This window comes from Calonectris borealis, chromosome 16, assembly GCF_964195595.1.
Source record: "Calonectris borealis chromosome 16, bCalBor7.hap1.2, whole genome shotgun sequence".
Classification (NCBI taxonomy): domain Eukaryota; kingdom Metazoa; phylum Chordata; class Aves; order Procellariiformes; family Procellariidae; genus Calonectris; species Calonectris borealis.
Genome location: NC_134327.1, coordinates 16,040,370 through 16,065,899, shown reverse-complemented (window position 1 = coordinate 16,065,899; position 25,530 = coordinate 16,040,370). Strand labels below are relative to the sequence as shown.

General features: G+C 56.1%; 1 protein-coding gene across 4 annotated transcripts in view; it reads right to left on the bottom strand.

Annotated features, from left to right (window-relative positions):
* LMF1 (lipase maturation factor 1) overlaps positions 1-25,530 on the bottom strand; it is a 240,766-nt gene that overhangs the window by 18,713 nt on the left and 196,523 nt on the right. For 2 of the 4 annotated variants that reach the window (XM_075165484.1, XM_075165483.1), the window contains one exon: positions 17,559-17,971. In XM_075165484.1, coding sequence (XP_075021585.1) covers positions 17,797-17,971 — 175 coding nt within the window. In that variant the 3' untranslated portion in view covers positions 17,559-17,796. The other 2 variants (XM_075165486.1, XM_075165485.1) reach the window with 2 other exon arrangements.

Below are 25,530 nucleotides of genomic sequence, written 5' to 3'. Positions count from 1 at the left end.
AATTAGTCCTGGCTTATCTCAAGCAAACTTTCTGCTCTGTTTGGTTAAGACCGGCCTGGAGTGACTAATATCTGCAGCAGGGAGGAAAAGCCCTCCTGGCATCTCTCTTCTCGCCTGGGAGAGCCTCGCTCGGGGAGATATTAAAGGCTTTTGTTTCCAGGAGCTGTCAAAGCCCTCACCTTTCACAAGCACTAAAACGGCCAAGGGAAAAAATATATGCGAGTGGAATAATAATTTTTAACTCATAAATTCGAGCTCGTAAATCAAGGATTGACGGAGCAGTCGTTGTAATGTCTCGTGAGTTAACATTCAAGGTTTTCTTTCACCTGAGGAAAAGGAAAAAAATACCCAAGTCTCTGCCCTTCCACTCCAGAGATTGCTATAAATCATCTTAATGTTACACTCTTGCTCTTAAATAGACCAAAAGCATGAGCGTGGGGAACAGATAGCGAATCTGGGTAATTTAAAAAGTACAGTACTGGGAAGAAAGCTTTTTTTAAAAAAAAAAAAAACCAACAGACCAAAAAAAAAAAACCAACCAACCATTCCCTCTCTGCTTTTAAAAGCCGAGGGCAAATCCTGCACTCCAAGAAACGCACCCCCAGGACTGAGGCCAAGCCTGGTCCTGGTCCTGGTCCGGGTCCTGCCGCGGCGCTGAGCTCGGCGAGGGCACGGGGACAGCTCGGCTGCCGCTGGCAAAGCGCGGAACGGGCCTGTCTGTCTTCGTGGGCTTGAATTTCGGATTGAGGAAAACAAGAGAAACAAGAGGTGCGAGGGGAGCGGTGTCACGCAGGCGTGTAAGGGAGGGATGGCAAGGGAAGGGGTGGTACTCGGGTTGAACGGAGCCTCCGGCCACCCCATGTCCCCATCTGTCCTCCGCCGAGCTGGGAACATCACCGCAACGCGTGCCGCGGCGGCAGTCGGAGCCACCCACGCGCGTCGCAGCCGCCCACCACGAGCCACGCTCTACTGTCGCCCGCAGGGGAGAGCAGCACAGAGCAGCGCGTACCCAAACTGGGGGTACCCTACCCAAACTGGGGGACCCAACGCGCCCCAACTGGAGATGCAGCACCTGCACAAGACGGAAGGCAACAGGAGAGGAGCCCACCCCGGCCGCCCCGCAGAGGGGACATCTGTCCTAAAGAATAAAACTACTGACTTAATATCTAATTTCTTCCCTTAATTGTAACCCCTGTAACCCCACTGACTTCAGTTTATGATTTTCATAGAACATTATGCTAACGAGGTCCCACCACCCCAGCTCCTCTCCTGGGAGGGCTGCGGTGGGAAGTAGGGAACATGATGGGAAGAGATGGAGTGGAAAAAAAAAGAGCAGCTGGGCACTGGGCTGTGTCCACATGCAGATTCTGGCTCGCCCAAAGTTAAAAAATGTTTTGTTTTTTTCCTCCCAGGATTTCCTATGATTTTATCTGTTTTGGATAAGAAGGATAAAGCTCAGCAGATCCAAACCTACTGTCCCAAATGCTGAAGGTGCTTTGACCCCCACCCAGAGGTCCTCCCACCTCCATCACTGCTGCGCCAGGTCCAGCCGAGAGCAGATCCCCGCTGCCCCCACCCAGGGCTCCGCAGGGGCGGCAGCCGCCGGCTCGGGGGGCTCCAGCCCCCAGGGCCCAAAGGGTCGCTGCCACCCGCCGCCCCTGGGGCTGTCCCCAAACCAGCAGCGAGGAGCGAGGAGCTGGGGCGGAAGATGCCGAACGGACGAGATGTCGGGTCGGGGAGGCTGCGTGTCCGGCAGAGTGCCGGGAGGAGGAGGAGGAGGAGGAGGAAGGCATTGGCATGCAGAGCACAAGTGCGTGCGTGGCACTCTCCTCTGCCTAATCCGGCGGGTTCAAAGCAGCCGGGTGGTGCCGGCCGCAGCTGCGGCGTCTGAGCTCCAACAGGTGACGGCTCAGCTGTCCCCTCCCCACGGGGCTGCCACCTCCGGAGGGGGCTGAGTGGGGGCCAGCGGGTCCCCAGCGCTTCAGCCGGCTCCATCCTGCCCTCGGGAAACTGCCCGCACCTCCTCGGCGGCTGCGCCCAGCTTCGTACGGCTCCTTCCCCTCTGCGCCCCGCGGGGCAGCACATGGCAGTGGGATGGGGCACGGCTGCTGGGAGGCATTGGTTGTGCAAAATCCCCCTAAAAAGCACCCTGACTTGCTGGGAAAGGCACCTGTCCTGCACGGTGCTGGGGGCGTGGAGCCGGCACTGAGACCCTGCAAGCAGCACGTGGGTTGTTTGCCCTGCGCCGGCACCCAGTCCCCTGCCCGCGCACCGTCCCCCTCCAGCACCCGCTCCTCTGCCGATGCAGCCGGGGACAGGGGGAGCCCGGGGACGCGGGCGGGGGGCAGCCCTTCGCACCCCCAGCCCTGGGCGAATGGTCAGGGCTACGCTGCGGGAGGCGTTGAACGGCCCCTCGCTGGGAAATATTTTGTCCCACCCCTTTTGAAAACCCGTTTGCAAACGGCATCTTTCAGCGCGACTGCCCCTGGTCCCAGTGCATCCACCAGCAGGGCCAGGAGAGGCCTTTTGGGCAGATCCAGCCAAGCCTCTGTGCGTCCAGCGAAGCTGGAGGGATTTTTATTTCTGCTCCCAACTAGTTCCTCTCCGGAGGCGGCACCAGCAGAAGAGACCATCTGCCGCCAGCCGGGTCAAAAGGCAGCGGTGGGCAGGGGAGCGTGGCAGAAACGCTTGTGCCTGCCCGGGGCATCCCGGCCAAAATCCGCATCCGTAGCAGCCGGTGGTCACCGCCGGGCTCGGGCTGGGACCGTGGTGCAGGCAGAGGGTCCGTGTCCGTACTTGGCCTCAGGAGAACCGCAGCATCCCGCAGTGATCCCACCCCCACTGCGAAGGGATGCCCAAATTTCCCTCGTTTGTCTATGCAAATAACAAAGCCTGACCTGAAATATTTCCCCACCCGCTGCCGCCAGGCACGGCCGGTCAGGTAAACGGCTCGCTCACCTCCCGCACACAAGAAATACCGATTAAAATACTAAAAAGTACCCCGAGCCATCGATTTCCCGAGGGCAGCCAGGCAGGTGCGGGGGGCAGGTCCGTGCCCCCCCGGCCCCGCAGAGCCACCGGCATCGCCAGCGACCCGCTCCAGTCCTCATTAAGTCACTCGAGCCGCCATCGTCTGAGCAGCACCATTATTCACACAGGCTCCAGACTCTGTTCCCCACTGTTAATTTCTACTTATCTGCATATTTTATTGAAAATTAAAATCCTTTTGCATTTTTCCCAGGGCTCGGTGCTGAACGATCTTTTCTCGCAGCCCTACTTGACTCCAATTAGTTGGGATAACAAACCTGCCGCTGTTGGAGGATTATTGACAAATGCTCAAGGGAAAAATAGGCAAGAGAATAGTCTATTAAAATGACAGCTTTTTCAGCCTGGAAACAAAACCGCCTGGTGATTAATAGTGCTGGGGAGGCACGGAAAATACCAATTCTCAGTTTTTCGATGGCATTTCAGTTGACGAGCCCGCTCGAGCCATTACTTTGTGTCTTGCTTCTCTTCTGTAACCGATGGGTCACCATCGGCATCCCTCGCCGAGCACAACGCCGCTGCACCCATTCCCCCCCCGGGGACCGCGGGGACATCGGCACCAGCCACGGCTCCGCGACAGGAGCCCGGGGAAGCCGGGAGCACGGACATACATCCCAGTAAGGAGAGGCAGCCCCTGCCCTGCCCGCCCGCGGGGACGTTTCCCAGGCCCCGTGCTCGCGCTGAGCTGCCCGTAGATGCAGTTCCCATGGGCGCCCGTCGGCGCCGGGCTCCTGCCCCTAAAAACCTGCTCGATGCAGCTGCAACTACGGCACAAAAGGACTGAGAAGCATTGAGAGCAGCACAACTCATTCACTGATAACTCGTTAATGGCGTTTCATATTTTTTCCCTGGCATTTTTTTTTTTTTTAAATAAAAGAATAGGGGGGTAAAAATGAAGCATACTTGATAAAGGGCAGTAAGTGTTATCCCTAAAAAAAAAAAAAAAATAAAAACCTCACAGAGCTTTTTTTCTTTCATAGGTGGCTCGGACAGCTGGCTCTTTAAATATTAATCAGGGGCTCATTGATATGCAAATACGGTAAGAGGGAATAATGCTCCCGCAGCTGCGCAGCCCCCAGCAGCCCCGGCCGAGTGTTGGCCTCCTCTCCACCATGAATGGAAATATCTGAGGACACAGGTGCAGGGAGCCGACCGCGAGCAAGATCCTGCTTAATAAGGTAATTTGTGAGCGATGCTCTATAGAGACGAACCGGAGCAATCTTTTACCACTTGACAGTATCTGACCACTAAACAAGGTGTTAATCTTATAATTGTGGTGGTGACTGTTCCCTAGCACAGCGCTCCTGGCCTCTTGCCCTGACACTTGGCCAGTTAAAATCAACTTAACTGACAGGTCGGACGCGCGCCAACCGATCGGCGATAAATTATTTATTGTTCTATTTCCAGAATAACAAGTAAACAGGAAAGACGGGGCATCCCACAGAGAGAAAACCAGTTTGGAAAGGCATCGTTGGACCGAGTCGCGTTGCTCCGCGTGGGCACCCCTGCCCCCGTCCCCCGCGGGGCCGTGCCGAGCGGCCGCGCTCCCCGGCTCTCACCTCTTTCTGCCGGCAAGGTGACCATATCCCATCTTCCAGGAGCAAAGTTGTCTCCACCGAGGGGTCTGGTGGTGGCATCCGTGTCCAGGGAGCCAGGTGGGGTTTTGGGGTGGTCACCCCCTGTTCCTCATGCAGCTCCTGGTACCCACTCTCCTCTTCGGTGAACTGGGGGCCAAGAAGAGAGACCAGAGGCAGAGTCAGAGCCTGCCGTGGACATCACCACTGGGCATCTGCTGGCTCCCTCTGCTAGACCGAGCGATGACTGGGGAGGTGGACCAGGTTGGGGGTGGTGAGCGTGAGCTCCCCAGCCTGGGGACCTCGGCTCATCACCGCGTCCTCGCTCCCAGGCCAGCTGTGCTGCTGTGGTGCCCATGGTGGGGACCTCGGCTCATCGCCGCGTCCTCGCTCCCAGGCCAGCTGTGCTGCTGTGGTGCCCACGGTGGGGACCTTCAGCTGCTGCGGGACTCAACTGGAAAGTGGGTCAGAGCCTTCAGCAGCATTTCACGTAACCAGAGCAGTGGACTTGGACACGCAGAAGTACCCGCAGGGCTCAGATCACACATTTTGCTCTCTCCCCTCATTTGCTCTCAGCATAGATGGGTCTACAGACCGGGGGAAGACAGTGAGGAAGGGCCTGGGTGAGGGCACCAAGAAAGGCACCCTCCATCACCACCACCATAACCCAACGTGCTGCGTTTCCGATTTAAACGCTCGCACCCCCTCGCCATCCTTCTTGGGAAGGGATGCCCCTGCTCATCCCTCCCGCTGACGGCAGGACCAGCTCGACAGAGGTGCGCTGGGGCTGCTCCACCCCAGACGGGACACAACGGGCGCATCCTGCCCATCTATAACAGCAAGAGGAAACAAGCTCCGAGGCGGCGGATACAATACCCGCTGTCGCAGGGTATTTTTAAGATTTGCCTCCTGCAGTTGCCGTCCTCCTTTTCCCTGCCAAGCTTCCTTGCCCGGGCTCCTGGTGATGAATGACCTCGTCCGGGTACCGCCGGTACCAGGCTCACGCAGCTGCGAGGCTTTTTTCCCGGGCGGGCGCTGCAGATGGCCGCTCCGCGCCGAGCCCACAGCTGCACGCTCCCCGCTCGCCCCTCCGCAGCCGGCGCGCGCCCACGCCACAAAGGGACAGCAAACGCAATTAATTAAAGAAAAGGAGCGAGCGGGAAGGGATGCCGGGATGTCTCAAGAAGCCGACCGAGCCACCCGCGACTCGCCCCGTGACCGGCACGTCCGGCCTCGCCATGGCTGGCTCCGGCTTTGGCCGGGCGAGCGCTGGGATCGGCAGAGGGGTCTCGGGACAAGGGTTGTCCATGGGGTGCGGTCATTCCCAAAGGAGCTGAAGACCTTCCTGGAGACAGGGAGAAGCACAACTTCTCATCCTTGTCTTCTGACTCAACTTCTGACTTTTCCGGTGTCGGTTCTCGGCCTCCGGGCCCCCTCAAGGGGCAAAGCCGGGCTCTGCCGCGCTCCCCTGCAGGCAGGGCTGGATGGGGGTGCCACAACCTCCGTACGTACGTGGGTGCTGCAAGCGCTGCGGGTACAGGCAGCGTCTCCCCTCCGTTTGGGGACAGACGAGATCATCTCAGAGACTGAAGTCATACAAGTTCAGTCACCTCTGAATTTGTTCAAAGTTTTGCAAAACCTTCTTAGCCTGTATAAAAGTTACTTCATTCCAGGAGATAAGAACAATTCTACCTAGCCTTGCAGGCTGGCCTTCGGTTTCCAAAGTATATTTATCTGCTGTAGTGTCTCAGCACTTGCATTATTATTAATTAGTAATAATGAATGATTAACGATAAATTACTGCTAATAATTATTGTTATTTTATATACAAGGGATTTGCCTCTTTCAACACTTTATTGGGAGCAAAGCTGGATCTATAACCCGGAGCGTGGAGATCCCACTTTCCCTCTTAGACCCCACTGCCCATCACTTCAGGGCAGCAGTTGGCTCTCGAATTTGGGCCAGGAGACAACGATTAATTTGCCAGTTAAATGCACCAGCCCTGGGGTAGCTCGTGCCCTACTGGTAGGGTTAAGGCAGCCAGCGCAAGGGCCGTCTTGCCTCACGTCGGCTGCCGGAGCTCACCCCGCCGACGCAGCTCCCGTCCCTCCTACTTGTTGCCGCTTTCCCAAAATCGTAAAACCTTTACCCGAGCTGAGAGCAGCAGCGCTGCGCCGGGGTCCTCAGCCGAAATACTCCCGACAGGGCCGGGCCCCGCCGACCCGGAGCTGCGCTGGGAGGATGGGGTTTGCACCGGAGGAGGAGGCGGCGGCTGTGCCGACACCAACCGCTCCTCCAGCCGCGCCGGGACCGCGCGCCGGCGCTGCAGACAGCTGCCGCAGAGGTATCTTTTTACCCTGGACCTTGTTAATGAACAAAAGCTTAGGAGAGTGTGGGCGGCTGGGCTAGACGGAGAATAAACAGGGGATTAGCGGCGCATAGCCCCCGAGCGAGGATCGGGCTCTTTTTTCCCCGGCACTTGAAACCCAACTCCTCGCCGCCGCGGCACGGCCGGTCCCGCACCAGCCGGGAGCGTTTCTTCCCCTCCCGACGCTGCAGCCGTCCATCGCCGGCTGGGCAAAAGTAGCTTTTGCAAGAGCTTTTATGCCGGCTGGGCAGCTAGCCCTTGGGCTTCTATATTTTGTTCTATTTTTTTGGTGCACGTGGAAGACAAGAGGCCAGGCGATGCCTTAGCCATGGCACATCCCTGCCCCAGCCTGCCTGCACCGAGCAGGGAGCTAACGCCTCCCCGGCCAAGCTGGGATAAACTCTCCGACGTTCCTCAAACCAGCCCACACGAGGCGATCTGCCTGCAGCCACGGCACGGCCTGGTGCTATATGACCTGCGAAAAGGGAAAAAAACCAAAGGGAAAACCAAATTCCCCGTCTCACCCACCCACGCACGTACCGGGGAGCTGCAAGGTGAGGGCACGGAGCAATAACAGCTCGCTCCTGGCCCGGCCGGCACGGGCTGAGAGGCACTGCCAGCCCGGCGGTGATGTACGGTGTGCGTGTGCTTTATATACACACCATAAAAATAATGCTTTGTGAAGGATATATAAGCATCCAGGCCGGGCAGGGCCAGGCAGGGCCAGGCAGGGCCAGGCAGCTGGGAGCTTGGCTGGAAGCAGCGCAGGCAGCGGGACCCGGCCGGCCCGGCAAAGGGGACACTGGTGGCTGTTGTCCCCGTGGCACGATGCCCTCGTGCCACCTCCGAAGTAACCCCGGGCCCAGAGCGCCTGCAGGATGGCTCAGTTTTTGCCTTTTTGGCTTGTGAATCTCTCCCTTTTAAGCAGGAAAGGGAGCGAGCGTGCAGGCGGAGCAGCCCTTCCCGGGGAGCTGCTCCATCTCAAAATGGATGTTTGCTCCGGACGGGAGCGGTGGGCAGCCAATGCTTCTTGTGGGGGGGAAACGAGTTAAAAATCCACTTGAAAGCATCATGCTTCCCCTTCAGAAATAGCTCCAAACAGAAATGACTTGAAACGATGCAATCCATGCTTTTTTCCCCTTGTAAAATCAAACATTTCATCTTAACACGAGGCGGGGGGAAAAGCGCTAATTCATTTGAACTTTCCTCCCTGGAAAACGACCTGGGGAATGCCCCACCTGCAGAAACACACAGGCAAACCCAGAGTGACCCGTCCCGCCGCCCCTCCCCCAGCCCGCCTGCAGGAGCTGCCGCATCCCCGGAGCGGCCCAGGAGCGCTGGCGATGCCGGGTGGGATGCTCAGGTCGCCCCTTCCCGAGGAGCCATCCCCCGGCAGGTACCCCCTATTTTTGGCCCAAAATGAGGTAAGGCTTTGCACTGGACTAACACTTAATAAACGTTCGCATGAATAAGCAAAACGTGACATTGCGCAGCCTGATTCGCGACCGCGAGCTGCCAGCCCTGGAAAATGGAAGGCCATATGGTAAATATTGGAAAAAACCTCTAATATATACATTCCTAAATGCTTTTTCAGCTGATCAGGTTTTACTTGGTTAATCAAAGTTCATGTGATAAGGAGCAGAGCCCCAGGGCTCCGGAACACCCAGGCGCCAAAGTTCGGTCCCTCCCTCTCGCCTCCCCGGGAGCATCTCCCCTCACCCCAGATGCGTGCGCCTGCGGGTGAGGGTGCTCTGAGCCGAGGCTGCACCAAAGAACCGACCGAGCTCCCCTGGCCTCTTTTCCAGGGACAAAATGCTCCTCCTCAAAGCAAGGATCCAAAAAACGCCCATTCAGCCCTAAAGCGCAGCGTGCCTCCGCATTTGTCAGCCGAACGCTAGGATTTCCTCCTCTATAAAGCTGGAAAAGTATCCAGTCCAGGTCACTCCATGCTCTATAACGAGCAATTATTCCTTTCTAACGTAAAATGAAATAAGAACCATTCCCATAATCACCTACTGGATTTTATCAGCATGTTTGGGTTACGCTTTTGCCCCTTTGGCTAATGCCTAATTGATTCTTTAATCTCTACAACTTTTTTATTGACTGATACAAGAGCTATTTAGCCCATCAGCGGCAGGAAAGCAGCCTGCAAACCCTCCGAGACCCACGACACGGTGCTGGGATGACCTCATCTGAAGCCAATGCTTTATTTGATAATCTATCACTTATTTATTATTGTAACTAACCGCTTGCAGGTGGTGTGATTTTAGTATAATTGTCCCAGCAACAGGGAAAAGCTCAGCAATGTGCAATCTTATCCGGAGCTGCTACCGCGGAGGAAGCAGGGTCCCAGCCTGTGCCGGGGGAAACGAGGGAAAACCCGGCGTTTCGGTGACGTGAAGGGCATGGCAAAATCCCACCAACTGCGGAAAACCGCCGGCAGGGGCTCGTCCTGACCGCCGGCTCGCTGGGGGAAGGGGGCGGCAGAGCGGGATGGAAAACCCCGATGCCATCGGGGGGGACCCACGTGGTGCCCGGCCCCACGGCCGGGGCACAACTCCCACAGGGACGATTCGGCGCCGCAGCTCAGCTCCCTCCTCCCCACCTGCCTGCGTGCAAAACCTGAGCAAACGGAGGGTTTTAGGCAGCGCCAAGGTACCGGGACGTGGGTGTCCCCTGAAGCCTTGCATCGGGCTGGCATGGCCCTGGTCCCGCCACGGGTCAGCGCTGGGATCGCCTACCGGAGCAGCACGGATGAACCTGGACTCCGGAAGGTTCGGGCCAGTACATCCAATGTAAAATCCTGCATACACAAAGAACACGGATTTGGGGTTTATTTCTGGACGTCTCTGTATTGGTTTTTCCCTACCACAGCCCTGGGCGGGTTCTCGGCCCTTTGCCATCCCCGCTGCGGCGGGCGGGATGGACGCCCCGGGGGGTGTCTCAGCCTCGGGAGCCTGAAGCCACACCGTGCCCCAAAGCTGCCCCTCCTGCCCAAAGCACAGAGCCGACACGGACGGCCCCGCCACTGCCGAGCGGGGGGTGCGCTGCCTTCCCGGCCCCGGGGGGGCTGCTCCCGCCGGACCCCGTGCCGGGCTGCGCTGCTCCCCAGGCTGGAGCCGGGAGGAGGCAGCGGATGACAGAAACGAGCCCGTGAACTGACCGCGCGACTCCGAGCCATCCAGCAACGGGCTTTTAAGACCAATTAGTCCTGCATTAGTCTCTGAGACTTTTGAGCTAGAAATCCCCCCAGGATTCAAGCCACTTAAAGCGTTTTCCCAGTGAGGGAAGGCTTCGAGGATGAGGCGGGTACCAGGCAGCATCGCTGGGAGCGGAGGAGGTGCCTTTCCGCGTTATCTGCCCCCTCGTCGTCCGCCCCAGCCCCTTCAACCAAGCCAACGGCCTCAGCAAAAGAGGAGAATGGTATTTTGAGTGGCAAGACCCCGTTGCGGCTTCAGTTCTAACCCCAGCTGGGGAAAAAAAAAATGCAGGGGGTTGGGAGAATCATTTTTTCATTAAAATAAAAATCGATCCATAATGAAAATAGACTTCTAATGGGAAAAGTTTAGTGCAAATGGAAGCTTTTAAAGATTCTTTTGACTGACAATAACCTGAAGACCCTCCAGGAACTCCAGCCCAGAATAATCAGATTAAATGAAACTAATATACGAGCCTGAAATTCATCCCATGCTGGTCTAAACTTATAGCAGCTGGGTAATTTAGCCTACAGGTTTCTGCCTCATGCCCAGCAGTTCACACTGAATTGTTTAGCCAAACTTAATCTACTGGGAAGGAAAAAAGCTCTTTCCTTTAATATGTGTTAAAGTAGAGCCAGCTTCTAAAAGCAGCTGGGAGCAGGGAAGGTACAGGAATACACGTATTTTCTACAGGAACTCCCAGACTGAAGGCTGGCTACTTTAGAACAAATAAGTACAGTTTATAAATGATCCAGGAGTAAGGAAATCTCGGGGTTGGTGCGTGGTAGCTGCTAGTAGGGATAACACCAGGACGGTCTCGTGAGCCCTGCGCAGGGACCTCGCGCAGCCACAAGCTCACGTTCTCCGGCAGCTCCTCACCACTGACCCCACTGCAGGGGCCACGTTCCCAAAACACGCATCAAATCCACGCTTTTACCCAGAGGAAGGTTTGAAAACGCGACCTGGGTGGATCACAAAAAAATCAAATGGAAAGAATGGCTTTTTCCCCAAATCTTGAGCTTTTACACCAGCCCTGGAGGGTTTTGTGAAAGGCAGGCTGTCAGTGCGAGGGCAGATGTCCTCCCGGGCCCAGTGGCCAGCGGGATGATGATGGAGTTGGGAACCTCTCTGTGTTCCTGCAGCAGAAATAAACCCCGATGGGAAAACAGAGCTTCCAAATGTAAGTTCATCATTAAAGATTTTCCAGCTGAGTCTTAAATTCCTGTGGGAGAGTAAACATGGTGCACATTAACACACCCCACAGGTTTCCATCTGACCGCCAGAAGACAGCTCTCCTGGAGGGCTTGGAGACAGGTAGGTGATCTATAAAACCTGGAAAGCCCTTGCGACTTTATATTCCACGGGGCTTGAGCCAAAGCCTCACGTGGCGGGCAAGGTAATAAAGCAAGCGAAGAAGCCAGCGCTTCTGGGGACCCCTGGCCGGTCCGATCCAGCCTCCCACCCCACCTTCCCCTTGACATGGGCATCGCTCCGAAAGCCACGTGCTGGGTCTTCCCGAATTATGCAAGCACGGATCGATTTAGCCATTCCCTGTGTACAAGAGAGGAGCTAAAACCCATCTGCCCGTACATACCCACTTCGTGTTCCCCAGCAGCAACAACAGGCATAGGCATTTATATGGGGTATTAAAACAAAGCCCAGGGGGGCTTCCTTTTTTCGGGGGAAGAGCAGCCCAGATGAGCTTGGCCAAGGCTGCGGGATCCGACCCTGCCGCAGCCGACGGCCAACGCGCGGAAATACAAACCCAGCTGTGCTTGCTAGGGGGTCTCATGCTTTCAAAAGGCTGTAATCTTGGCAAAAAGGAAAAAAGTCGGTCCAATCCCGCAGCCAGGTTCTCCCGCCGGCTGGAATCACCGGGCTGGTACCCGCCGCGGTGGTGGCCACCCCAGGACTCGCCTTGGGGAGCCCCAGCTTCGGGTGTGCGGTGGAGCGGGTGCCCCTGGGGACCTGGCAGCGGGTCGGAGGGCTGCAGAAGTAAAAAAAAAACTACAATGAGATCAGGAAAAAAAAAAATCCAAGCAAGGAAACTTCTACAGCAACACAAAACAAGGCTGAAGGGGACAACCTGCCCTGAGGGACCGTCCCCAGGAACTCGCAGTGACTCCTGGGTGCATTGGGGTTTGGATTTGCAGAAAATTCACTGGTTTGTTTGGTCATCCACGAAGGGAAACGCGGCTCCCAGCAGGGCAGGACCAGGGCGCAAGGGGCAGCGCCGGCAGGTCCAGCCTGGTCCCCTGTCCAGAATGTCCCCACCACGTGCAGGGACAGGAGCTCGACCTTCAGCGCAGGGTAAACACGAGCATCCTCGAGCCTGTGATTCCTCTCCCCAGGAGGATACATAGGGGCCCCTCCAGCCTTTCCCCCCTCCAGCCGGTGTGGCAGCGGGGACCCTGCCAAACCCACACCACCCACGGAGGACGCTCTGGGTACAGGAGTCACCCAAAGGCGTTCGCACACCTCCCGGAGACCCCACGGCTCCCCCCCACCTCCAGGCAAACAGCCCCAGGGCTGGGACGAGCCAGCGGGCGGGGAGCGGGGGGCACCTTTCCAGGCGGGAGGGCTGGAGGGTTCCTGCAGCAGCCCATCGCCGAGCCAGCACTGGATGCAGCGGCACGCTGGGGTTTCAGCGGGGAGGAAGGCGGCGTGCCCCGAGCCCCCGCCGTCCCCAGCGAACCTGTGCAGAACGCACGGAGGGGCCGCACGACGCCACCGTCCTCCGTGCAAACACCGAAGCATCCTGCGGGGGGGCTCCCCCCGGCCCCCCTGCATCACCCATTCCCCGCGGGGACCCTGCCCAGGAGTGGGGAGGAAAGGTGTCCATTAATCTGCGTGCACACGGGGGCCTCTCCCAGCTATTCCCCCCCGTGATTTTGTGGGTGATGCACCCGAGGTGCCGCGCAGCACCCAGCGCTGCAGCAGAGCCACCGACGGCCTTGCAGAGGGACAGGGGAGCGCAGCTTTTGGAAGGTGCGTCCATAATACCCCAAAGGTCAATAACTTTCATCTAGGAAAAGAAAATAAAAAATAAAGCTGCTTATTTGCGAACCGACAATGTCACCTGAGGTGCCCCCGGCCGCGGCGGGAGCTGAGCTGCCCAGGGCTGACGTGGGGCGAGCAGCCCGGCCACGTCCTCCCCTTCTCGGCACCGGTGGCTCTGGGACCTATTTGGACCTCGAGGAGAAACAGTAGGAGGGAGCGGGGTTAGATCAGGCTCCGGATCAGGGGATGAGCTGGGAAAACACAGCCAAGATAAGAGAGTTGTCACGGGGGGGTTCAGCTGATCGTTGTTTTGACTTGGTGGAGCCAAACCCCGTGCCCGAGAGCCGGTGGAGTTCATGTCGGGACCCCAGTCCTCTCTGCCAGGCGCTTGGTGGGTGTCCCCGTCCCCTCTTCAAAGACATCTGAGGGAGAGGAGCTTGGCAGGAGCAGACCTCAGACAGAGTTATCGTTCAATTGGATTTACGGCGCGCTGACTTGGGAACGCCACAGAGTTTTACTTCCAGTGCATAGCTCAGGGGAAAGAAAAAATCTCTCCAAGAAAACTTCTAGTCAACAGATAACACAATATGGTTCCGATTTCCTCACCCCCTCTAAATAATTGTTTCTTTTCTTTTTTAAAATTTTGTCCCAGGGAAACGTTTCTAATTTAATCCCCTGCATGCACCTTCCTCACGGCCTTTGAATGTGTATTATCTTCCAGCCAGTGCTCCGGAGCGGAGCGAAAATTTTTGATTTAAAAAAAAAAAGAGAAAAGAAAAAAAAGTTTAACAAGCACAATGCACAGCAAACAGGAATGGAAATGCTGGTCTGGGTTCCATTATCCCTGACCCAGAGGTTGGAAACCAAAAGAAATTAATTAAATTGGGGAGGGGAGAGGCCAGCACCATTTGCTGCCGGTGACCAGCCCGCGAGGGATGCCCGGGGGACGTCCGTCACCCATCACCCATCACCCGTGCAGGGGGGCACCCTCACCCTCGTGCCGTTACCGAAGCTGCTGGCTCCCAGCACCCACGGAGACGCACGGGGCTGCCCGCCCGCGCCAGCTTGTTCGCATTAGAGCCGACGGACGGAGGGGACGGGGAACACAGCGCAGCGGCGGGGGCGGAGGCGCTTTTAACAGTGACTTAAAATCCCCCGGCTTTGCGTGGAGGATCCCAAGGTGGGGACCCCCGGCAGAGGGATGGGTGCAGCCGTGGAGGTGGGATCCTAAATGGGCTTTTTGCTGCGGCGAGCCCCGGCCCCGGAGAGGGGTCGGCCCCGAGCAGGCGGGGAGGGTGCTGGTGGCAGGGGACAGCGGGGCACTGAAAAGCTCTTTTTCATGGGAGGCTCTGTAATCCCGTCAAGCCAGAGAGCACGCGGACGGCGTGGGCTGCTCTCGGCCAACTCACCTGCCGAAAAAATCCTGCCAAAGGGCCTGACTGCTGGGGGCTGCCCAAGGTGGGACAGGGTCAGGGGACGGGGTCCAGCCTTGCTCTGTGCGTCCCACTCCAGGGCTCAATTTCAGCCGTGGGAGAAGAAAATAGAAAAAATAAATAAAATGCTTCAAATAACATCTGGCAAAGAGGTAAGTGCAGGCAGCGCCCGAGCTCACATAGATGGAGATGCTGAGCGTGAAGCAGCGCTTGTTATTTCCCACGCCCATCGAGACACGAACCCCCACCCGTGAACTACGCCGGGTCTCGACGGACACAACCTGCCCTCCACCGGCCCCAGCCCCTCGGCGGGTTGGCCAAGCCAGGAACGACGATAATGGGAGCGAGATGCGGGATCGCGGCGTTCGCCCTCGTCCCTCCGTGCGGTAATCGGAACAAAATGTTCTTCCATTGTTCGCAGAAGAGCGTTGGTTTCCAACTATGGCAAATATTTAGGAAAACACAATTGAGTCATAAATGTTATTTACAATTTGGAGCGCCCTATACGTTTGCTCCAAGCCCTGCAATTAAAATATTCGTCTTGGTTCGAACACGACCGGGTAACGTACAGGACTTTCCCAGTCCCCGGCCAAGAGTGTTAACATCTTGCAGAAGCGCGGCGGCTCCGAGCGATGGGCTCTGCACCTCTGCCGCCGTCACGGCTTTCCCGGGTGCCAACTGCCAGCCATTGCTCCCACCCGCTGGCTCATCCCTGGCAAAGGCGGGCACCTCCCGGGACCCCGCAGAGCCTGCACGGCCGGTCCCGCAGGACCTCGGACCCTCCCAGCTCCCGGGCAGGAGGTCCTCCTGCTCCCTCCAGCCATCCCAAGCTGGATCTGCCAGGGATGGAGCAGCCGGTCAGGCTGGACACCCAGGACTCACCTTATTTATCGCCCGTCACCTCGGGAGGAGGTGGAGTGTCCCCGGCGAGCCACACAGGGCAGGCACTGGGGGACTGCACCAGGGCTGGGCTGCCCTCCCGGGGCTGCTGCTGTTTTCCCTTTTTAACACTTTTAGAAAAAAATAAAAAATGAGGGAAGCTCCCTCTGGTTATGCAAGAGCTGTTTGCTTTAATCCCTTTCCAGAAATACACTCTCAGTGGTGCCCATTGGGTACATGCAGTCAAAAAGGGGGAAGAAATGTGCAAAATGGCATTTCTGTGCCCACGTCCACAGCCCGCGCTGCCCCGAGCCGCTGCCAGAGTTACCGGCTGGTTTGCTTTTCCCAGTTTGGACCCGTTTTTCTTTCTAAAACCACATTTGGCTGCTTTTGGCACATCTCACGCGGGAGGGCATGGGCTCAGCCGGCCGAGCCCTGGGGATGGGGGCAGAGACGCGGCCACCGCCTCTGCCTCCCACGGTGCCCGTGGGTCCCCGCCAGGTTGGTGGCCCCCGGGGACGACGGCTCTGCCCCGAGCACCGACCCGCTTCAGAGCCCGGCACACAGCAACGCTTTTCCCCTTGCATGTGGCTTGGGCTGAATTTGCCCTGGAAGGGTGAAAGCCTTATTGTAAGCTTTCCGGCCACTGGAATTCCTCCCCGGGGGCCAAGGGGAATGTCACTGCAAAATCCCAGGGGGAAAAGCCTGGCAAACCCCTTTCTGCGCTTCGCCCTGCCCTCTCCTGCTTGGGTGCGTGGGCGCGCTGGACCGTGCCCGCGGGATGCTCGGCTCCTCCCGAACACCGGCCGGTCAGACACCGCCGGCACCAAACTCCGCCAGCTCCCCAAACAGGCGGATTTCAGCCCCGGGGCCGCAGACAAAAAGCACCAGTTATAAAAATCCCAGGTTAAGCAAACAGGAAGGCGCAGCCCCGCGCGTCTGCGCTGCCAGGCCAGGGCCCGTTAAACAAGACCTGTTTAATCGTGGCGAGGCTGGCGGCAGACTTGTTGACTCCGGCCGCCTTTCCAACCCGGCCGCGGCCGCCCGGGCGACCCACGAGCATCGGCAGCGATGGGACACGGGTCGGGGCGGCCGCACAGGGCTGCGCTTGTCCTCGGGGCTGAGTCACAGAGCCCACACGGCAGCTCCAGCAAGGAGCTATTTCGGGTTTCTCAGTAAACCTGCGGCTTTCTGCAGGCAAGCCTGATACAACGGGGTTTTATGCGTTACACAGGTTGCTTTGATCTTTTTTTTTCCCCTGCAAGAAGAAACGTGTGCAGCAGAATGTGCTAACAAGCAATTGATTATTATAAACTACCCCGGCCAGTTGCTGGCTGTTTCAGACGCCGTCCGTGTTCTTGCTCTCAGTTCCCTCCCATTATTTGGGCTCACCAAGCAAAACCCACGTGGTGGGAGAATTTGGGGTGATTTTAAACACAGACTGAGATGAGGGGAGACTCCAAAGGGACAGGGTGAGGTCCCAGGGTGTTTTCCACAGCCTGGGGGCACTGCCCAGCCCCGGCTTGCCGTGCTGCCCCGGGGACGAACTGCGGGACAGCTGGACCCGACGGGCGGGCAGGACACGTAGCTCAGCCCCGTCATTAACCTGCGGCGAGAAGGTGGCGACCGGGCCCTTCCCAGGGTGACAGCGAGGGCAGCGTGGGGACAGCTATGCTGGGAATAAAGCAGCTTTGATGGCTCAGTGCTGGTGGCGCACATGGGGATGGGATGGGATTGGGATGGGATTGCGATGGGATGGGATGGGATGGGATGGGATGGGATGGGATGGGATGGGATGGAGGAGCGGTGCCCCGTGCCGGGCCAGCATCACCTTTGCATGAGCTGGCTACAGAGCAGGACTTGGCTGCTCTGCCTGATGCCAGACCCCAGGGAACCTGTGAGCCCCGGCCACGAAATCTCCCCTTGCACCTCTGCAGCCATCACACAATGCAATGGGTCGGGGAAAGCAACACCAACACCTACCCAAAACTAATCGCAGTATTTGTTCACCTTTTTCCCAAATTCTAGAGCCAACGATTTCCAAACGGAGCAGCCTGGCAAAAGAAATCAATCATCAGGCAAGGCCGTGGCGAGAAGGATGAACAGAAAGAAACAGGAAGATGAGAAAAACCAGACCACAACCGCAGGTGGACAGGTTGGCTGGGAACCTTCTGTAAAAGATGTGTAAACAAGGATATGGATAAAAAATACAGAGAGAAGCAAGACATGTAGTTTGTCAGGGAGCTGACCGCTCTCCCTCTTCCCAGACAGTCCCTCTCGACCTTGCTCGTCCTCCTCCATCAGTCCCGCACAGGGTACGGCCAATTCCTGTCTTCATAAAACTTCTTCAGGCCCTGGAGATTGACAGGGGGGAAGTAAGGGCCGATCCTCTTCCGAATCCACCACCTCCCCTCGCTGGCGTGCTTTCCCCCGGGTCGGCTGAATTTGTACTTGAAGTGTTCCCCTCTGATCCACCTGCAGAGAGACAAAGCACAGCCTGCTCAGGAGGGGCCGGCACCGCTGCCGGGCCCAGGCGGAACGGCTGCGGACCCTATTTACGGTCCCCTGCAGCGGAGTTTTTAAGCCTTTCCGTAGCTGGATGGAGAAATCAGCTCGAGGGTGCTCAGCCTGGCTGGCTCCCGCATCCCGGTGCTCCATCCACCCCTGGGGTGCCCGCAGCCGGGGGCAGCGATGCAGCCGTCCCTGCTGCACCGAGGCACCGGGGAGCTCCCGGGCTCCTCTTGATGCAATTTTGGAACGATGCACAAGGCAGAGGAGCTTTAACACCCCCGCCCCGTGCGCTCCCCACCACGCGCTCCACACACCTCTCTACAACCAAGTTTGAAAGAACAATAATAAAAGCAGGAAAATTATTTTTTTTTCTTTTCTGAGAGCAACTATGGAGTATTTCTGCCGGGACATTTTTAGGTACAGTGCCCGGCTCCCGCCCCAGCTCCCCCAGCATCCCTCTGCCCCAGCCAGCGGCTGCTCCTTCTGCTCCGCAGCTTATTAGCGGGGCTACGAGCGCATCTGTTTTCTGGCCGCCCTGGGAGTTGACAGAAAAGGAGATTTTAAAACAGTGCAGAAAGAAGCATTCATCAGTGTCGCGAAACACATTCGGAGGCTAACCATGCCGCTCGGTTCGGGGGGTTTGGTCCCGCTTGATGTAGGGCATGCTGACAAGAGAAGGAGTAACACCCCGGTCCTCCAGCGTTGTGGTCCCTGTTTGCAGAGTGCATCGCCGCGTTTGCTGGATAAGTTCATAAAATAACCCACAATATAAAAATGTCAAAGTCATGTCAATGCTCATTTAAACCTGCTTTGCATCACTACTAAAATACAAACCCTGCTACTGAGCAGGGCACCGCGCTCCCGCAGCTGCTCGCTCCCGGGGCTGCACCTCGGGCAGCCGTAAAGTTCCTTCCTACTGCTAAAATAATTAGGGACGACTCCTATATATTTGCCATTAGCGCTCACCTTCGTAACATCGGCACTCTGATGGGAAGCAGGAGAGATTGCAGACAACGGATAAAACTGCACCCAGTTAAAAGGCCTGCTGCAATCACATCTCGACATCTCAATTTAAGTCTTGCTGGGTACCCAGATGAGCAATACAGAAACAATTCTCCTAACACAACACATGAACGCGGAGCTGTTCATCACGCCCATCGTTTGCTGCTGACTTGCAGCAACCGGCAGTATCATGTTTGCTGATTGTCTCCTGGCTGGAATGAAAATAGGACAAATATCTCCATGTTTCCCTCTCCGCTGAGGACGAAGGGGGGATCCAAGGAAGCCCAGAGTAATGCATTTGGAGCTGCACTGGGACAGCTCTCATTTAAACTACTGGTGAGGGCTGGGTGCCAAGGGAAGCGTGGGGATGGGGATGGAAATGTCCCCCGCTGCCGTACCGCTCCGCAGCAGAGCCTCCCCGGCACCCTGCCTCGCTGCCCGTGATGGGGGGGCTGCAGGGGGGCGGGATACCAGCCCTCAAACAGGGGAAGGTAAACGGGCAGAGGAGGGGGCGATGCCCAGCCCTGGCCGGGGGCTCGGGGTGCACAGACCTGCATCTCGTCACCATAAATGCTGCCCCGCAGCTGCTGCCCTCATTACAGTCAGGGCCATGTCTACACCCTCTCTCCCCCGCCTCTTCTGAGGCTGGTGAAAGTCAAACGGGGGCTGAAGTGTTACTCCCACAGTGTTTACTTCACAGGAGCACAAAATTTCCTGTTAATAATTAGAGCGTTACTGAACAGCAACGTTCCCGCGGGTCCAGGTAGCCTGCAGGCTCCTGTCCGGGATGGTTAGAGATTTCCAAGCTGTGCTGCTTGATTGCTTTCTTGAATTCAAAAAACAGATCCACCTCCCAAAAAGGCTTCAGTGGCTGATTTTATGTCAGTGCCTCTCCTGCTCGAAGCCTCCCTCCGCCTGCCACACCGGGGCTTTTGGGGTTTTTCTTCACTAAGCGACTGCAGAGCATCTACCAAGCTGGACCCATCTCCACGTACACCCACAATATGGGTACAACGGGGTGCCCCATGCTGAAGGAGCTATCGGCAAACCCCATCTGGCAAAGTGCCCATTTCCTAGACGGGGATGCAGCGCGCAGAGAGCTTATCTGAGCTCCCGGGGCAGACCTAGGAGACCTCCGGAGATGCCAGGTCTCTGCTCAGACACAGAAGCGCCTTCTCCCCAACCTCAAGGACTGTCCTATAACCCCTCTGGAATGAAAATTTCCTTGTCCCTTTCGAACGGGCTTGCCTGCCCAGATTAAATAATATCTATCATCTGATTTGGTATGATTTTTCCCATATGTTCTCTGTCTATTAAAATGTTTGCTATCAAAGGGATCGGCATGTAAAACTAGAACCGTGTGAGCATTAAAGCGACCACATGCAATTGAAGATGCATTTTTGTGGTATAAAGTTTGCCTTTCTATCTGACTATGTTTCAGGCTCTTCTGTTCAGAGCCTAAATCAATCTGAGGAGTCCCTCCAAGCCCCCCCGACCTCTAAATTCAGCCACCCTCTTGTCCCAGCCAGGGTCACTCTGCCTCCCCCAGCCCGCTCCTCCTGAGCCGTAAGCTGGAGCGTTGGGACGCACGGTCCACGTCAGGATGACAAGATCCACGGAGGAGGAACCTGCACAGTGCCGGCGGCTGTGGAATTTGTGAACTCCATGGAACTGAGCTCTTCCAGGAGCTGAACCACTCACCCAGCAATGAGCTCTAAAGCTCCGGCACACCACAGCCCACGGCTCTTCGCTGTCCTGCCCCACCAGCGCTTCTCTGGGATTCAAGACTTGAAGGTTTCCATTCTGGTCAATGGAGGTACCAAAGAGCCTTTACACGGCTGCAGCAGCCAACGTGTGCTGCAGGACGGAGAAACTGCAGCGGGAATACCTCTGAGCATCAGAATACCTCTGAGCATCAGAATACCTCTGAGCATCAGAATAATACCTCTGAGCATCAGAATACCTCTGAGCATCAGAATAATACCTCTGAGCATCAGAATACCTCTGAGCATCAGAATACCTCTGAGCATCAGAATACCTCTGAGCATCAGAATACGACGGCAGCAGCCAGACCCTGCGCTATGCGTCCTCTCCATCCTTCCCGGGGTTAAGGGCTGTGGGAGAAACGAGAAAACCTGGAGCCTGTGAGAATCTTTCCTTGCAAGGCTCTCGGATGTAAAAGTTGCAGAGTTTAATACTCACCGGAGCCCCTCATTTCAGGGCTCATAGAGTTTACAAGCTACCCCAGTATTTATAATCTACCTGGGTGCCTCAGTCCTGAAGTCACAGGATCTGCAAACTCCTCCAGCGCTGCCTCGCTGGACCTGCTCTCTCCTCTCGGGATTCGGGGAGCGAACGCGCTCCTGCACTAACAGGACCGAAGCATTAACACCCTGGAGTCCACATTTCAGGGCTCACAGAGTTTACAAGCACCACTTGGAGCCCTGGACAACTTGTAACTCAGGCGAGACGTGCGCACGCGTGGTCGCCTGCAGACCAAGAAGCTGCTACAGGCTCCAGATCACCTTATCAGCCATTGCTTGTGTTTTGTGCAGCTTTGGGGCTCACACAAAGACCTCCTGGCTGGTGGAAGGGATCCGCAGGTCTCTGAGCCCCCTCTGACGCAGGAGACTGCCGGCATGCGTGAACCTTGCTTGCCGCTCTGGAGAAATGGGAACATCTTCAAGAAGGTCATGAAGAAGCCATCTGACTTCATCTACATTAAAAAGAGGTCTAATGCCACAAGGGGTCACTCATACTCGGAGAAGGATGAGCAAGACCCATGTTTCAGAGGAGACGGACGGAAGGTCAGGAAGGACAATCCCGGCTGCAAGCAGTTTCCCAGGACTGACTGGGCGAACACAAGCCAGCAGCTCCTCCCGGCTCCTCGGGAAGCACCGGGCACCAGCTACCGCAGCCAGGCGGGGAAACGGCTCGGGACAAGCATCAGGCTGGACCAGCTGAGCCCAGGTTAGGTCCCTTGGGAGACACCGAGGGCAAAATAATCACTTGCGAGGCAAGAAACAAGACACGGTCAGGTAACGCCAGTCAGACATTTCTCCTCCAGGAGATGGAAAACCCTCTCTGCTATAGCAGCAGCAGCGATGGAGGACAAGAGACAGAAGGGCCCCTTTGGCAGCTTCCCCCGAGCCCAGCGGCGGTGCCTGGGAGGAGAAGCCAAGCAGCCGTGCGGCAGAGCGACGGCGCTGATCCCGGTGCGGACGGCTGGAAGAGGGAGGACCACCGAGCCGCCCAGAAGGACCCACTGCCCCGCACGGGATGCCGGGACCCCCCTGCCACCACCCTTCTGGGCAAGCCCCCGCTCAGCATCACCACCCGGATCGGGCAAAGCTACAGCCTCGGGGAGAGCAGAAAGGCTAAAAATAATAAGCATTATTTTTTAAATCAATATATTCATCCCACCAGATGCCCGGTAGCAGCTGCGCTGTAGCACTTTTAAGATTCGATCATATATCAGCCTATTATGACATCTTCCAACTGTACGTGTTAAAAATTAGCAGCAATATTGGAGTTGTTGGGATGGAGGGCTAAATCTCCCAGACAGCTGTAATTAGTTCCAGAGGGTGCAGCTGTCTCCCTGCAACAGCTGAGGGGTTCGAGGGAAAAAACCAGAGCCGGCGGTTTCTGTTAGAATTAATGGCCTGACAGGGCAAGGCGGGGTGGGAGAGGGAAGAAAGAAACCAAAACACGGGGCGTCTTTTCGATTTGGTTTTTTTTTTTTTGTTGTTTTTTTTTTATCTCGAGGTTCCCCATTCCATTGTAAATCAGGGAGCAAGTGGCAGTGGAAAGTACAAATTCATTACAGTAACAGAGCCTCCATCATCGGCTTTCTTGCTTATTCTAGCCCCGTTAGCGGGAGGGATCATAAATTCATCTTGGCCCAAGTTTGCAGAATAAGGGCAGTTTTATGGGTTGTTTTTCAACGCCGCTGCCTTCTCTTTCTCCAAGGCTCCTGCAAGGTCTGGCCCTGCAGAGCCGGAGCATCCTCAAAGCTCTCTTGGGAGATGGGAAAGTGGGTTCATTCCCCCAGCTTAGAAAGGGAGGCTCAGAGGCTGCATCTACCCCGAGGGCAGAGCAAACCTTGGGGGAGGAAACCTGGCTCTCCCCGGGGCTCACGGCACTTTCGGCACAGACAGACCCAGCCTGTGGGTTTTAGTTTAGCGTTTCACAGGTGTGACAGGGATGCGGCCGATGCTCCCGATGGAGCCAAGGCAGGAGCTGCCCTTGCCAAGGGAGACGTCCCCCACGGCCACGGGACACGCGGCTGCATCTGCTGCCACTACGAGGTGGCTGGAAACCAGATTTCCCACCCGGGGGGAAATCCCGACGCTCCGAGATGAGCTCTGCCCTCCCTGACCACGCTGAAAGACTGAGGTTGTTTTTACCAAAAGAAAATCCCTTAAACTTTCATTCAGGACAGTGGAATCATTTCATTCTGATAATATCAGACGTTATACTTTTGACGATAAATTAAAGATTTTCTTTTAAATTATAGTACGTAGGGAAAGAAGAAACAAACTGCAATAAAACATTTCACCATGGCGAAACTCAGTGAGAAAGCCAAAAGAACGTGTTTATACTTTTTCACCTCTGAGGATCCTGCCACTTCCCAGGACAGTTTCATTGCTGGCAAAGCCGTTCTTCAGTGGGAAAACCATACAAAACATTTTACTCCTCTGTGCAGAAGACACCAGCGCGCGTGGGAGAGGCTTTGGGGACTCTGCGGCTTTACATCTGTCACGTTGCGTGGACCACACTGATGCTTGCAGGGAGACTTGTCCCGGCAGGGAAATGCCTCGGGGTGAGAGGAGGCACTTGGGATTCAGCAAAACCACGTGCAATCCCCGAAGGACTCGCGTCCCCGCGGAGCATCCCATGCCCACGAGCACCGCTCCTCTAAAGGCTTCTGGGAAGAGACCTTGCAGAACAGAAATTCCCACCTACACCCCAGCGATGCCCCTATTTTCCAATAACCCCATAATCCCTGCCTGCTCTCAGCACTGCTCTCCATAGCTACAGAATTACCTTTACACCTCGGGGGGGTCCAGGGGAGCAGCCCCCAAAGTGGCTTCTACACGGTGCGAATACGACAAAGCCCTTCCCGTGACTTGGGTTGTACCCCTCCGCAGATCCCGCGGGAAAGCACCTACACCTTCTGCCAGGGTCCATGGTGGCCTACACCTTGAAAATCCAGTCCAGCACGCCCCCAGGTATAAAGCCCAGTAGCTGTGACACAAATGGGAAATAAACGGGCAACCAAATAAAAAAAAGAATACCAAACGCTATATTCTTCTTGCGTTCCTGCAGCCAGGGAGCATCAAATGGGAAGCGCTGCCGCCATAAATAACACCACCGCTACAAATCCAGGTCTTCAGCTACATGTTGGGGCTTTTTCAACAAAGTGCTACTATAATTGGAATAAAAGTCCTTAAGTGAACATGATTTAATATCAGAGACACCGAACACTTCAGTCAAAAATAAACCTGATTTTTTTTTCCTCCTCCTGTAGGCAAAATCTGATTTTTGTTTTCTTTCATTGTTGCAGTCTGTTTCCATGACGGTGTGTTAAACACTTATTAATTTCTCAGCCAAAGCCCTACCGTTCAGATTTATGATGGCTGGTGTTTTATGAACTATCCGCTGCACAATAATATTTTGTAAATCCACATTCCACAAACATCACCGTGCTTGAAGTAAAGCTTCACACTCAGCTAGGCTGGGTGCTCAACAATACCCTCATTTTTAATCAGTCACCTGTTTCTCATTTTAAGTTTATCACACTTGAAAAAATACTATAATTTCTAGAGTTGTAAAGAAACCTACAAACTTTGGTCTCAGAAATTTCATTTCGAAGGCATTAACTCATTTTGAAAGTCCCTTGGCTATTTAAGGTGTAGAGTTTCCATTAACAGAATAAACTCCGTGGAGTATGGGGCGTAATGTTCTTAAGGAAAACAGTCCCTTCGCCTAATTATTTAGTCTAGCAGGGAACGAAAATAATTAAGTCTCAAAATTCCCTTTAGAGTGGAGGCGGGGGGCGCGGAATATGGTGGGAAAATTAGCTTTTTTTCCACCCAGCTACCGAAGGGCGCCGAGCCACGCCAGGCACAGCCCTCAGCGGGGTTAAGGCTTGCAGCGGTCGCAGGCGGGCTCCGGCGCACGGGCGAGGGCGCAGGGACGCCCTGCGGAAACCGTCGGAGCTACAGCCACCCTGAATTCTCTCTTCTTTCCAGGTGTTACCGCTAAGGCTCACATTCAAGGCTTTTGTTCACCACTAAAATGAAATTGTAACAAAAAGGCGACCGCTGGCTGTAAGCGGCTGTCGGCGCTGAGGATGCCCGCGTCCCGCCCGCGTCCCGCCCTCAGTTGAAGACTGCCAAGGGGTTGAGGTTAAAAAGGGAGGTATCCTGCTAACGGCCTCTTCTTGCACCCGGACTGGAGGGTCGGATCAGTCGCTCGGGTTCTGGCCCTGGTTCTCCCATGGGAACGCGCCCCGGGCC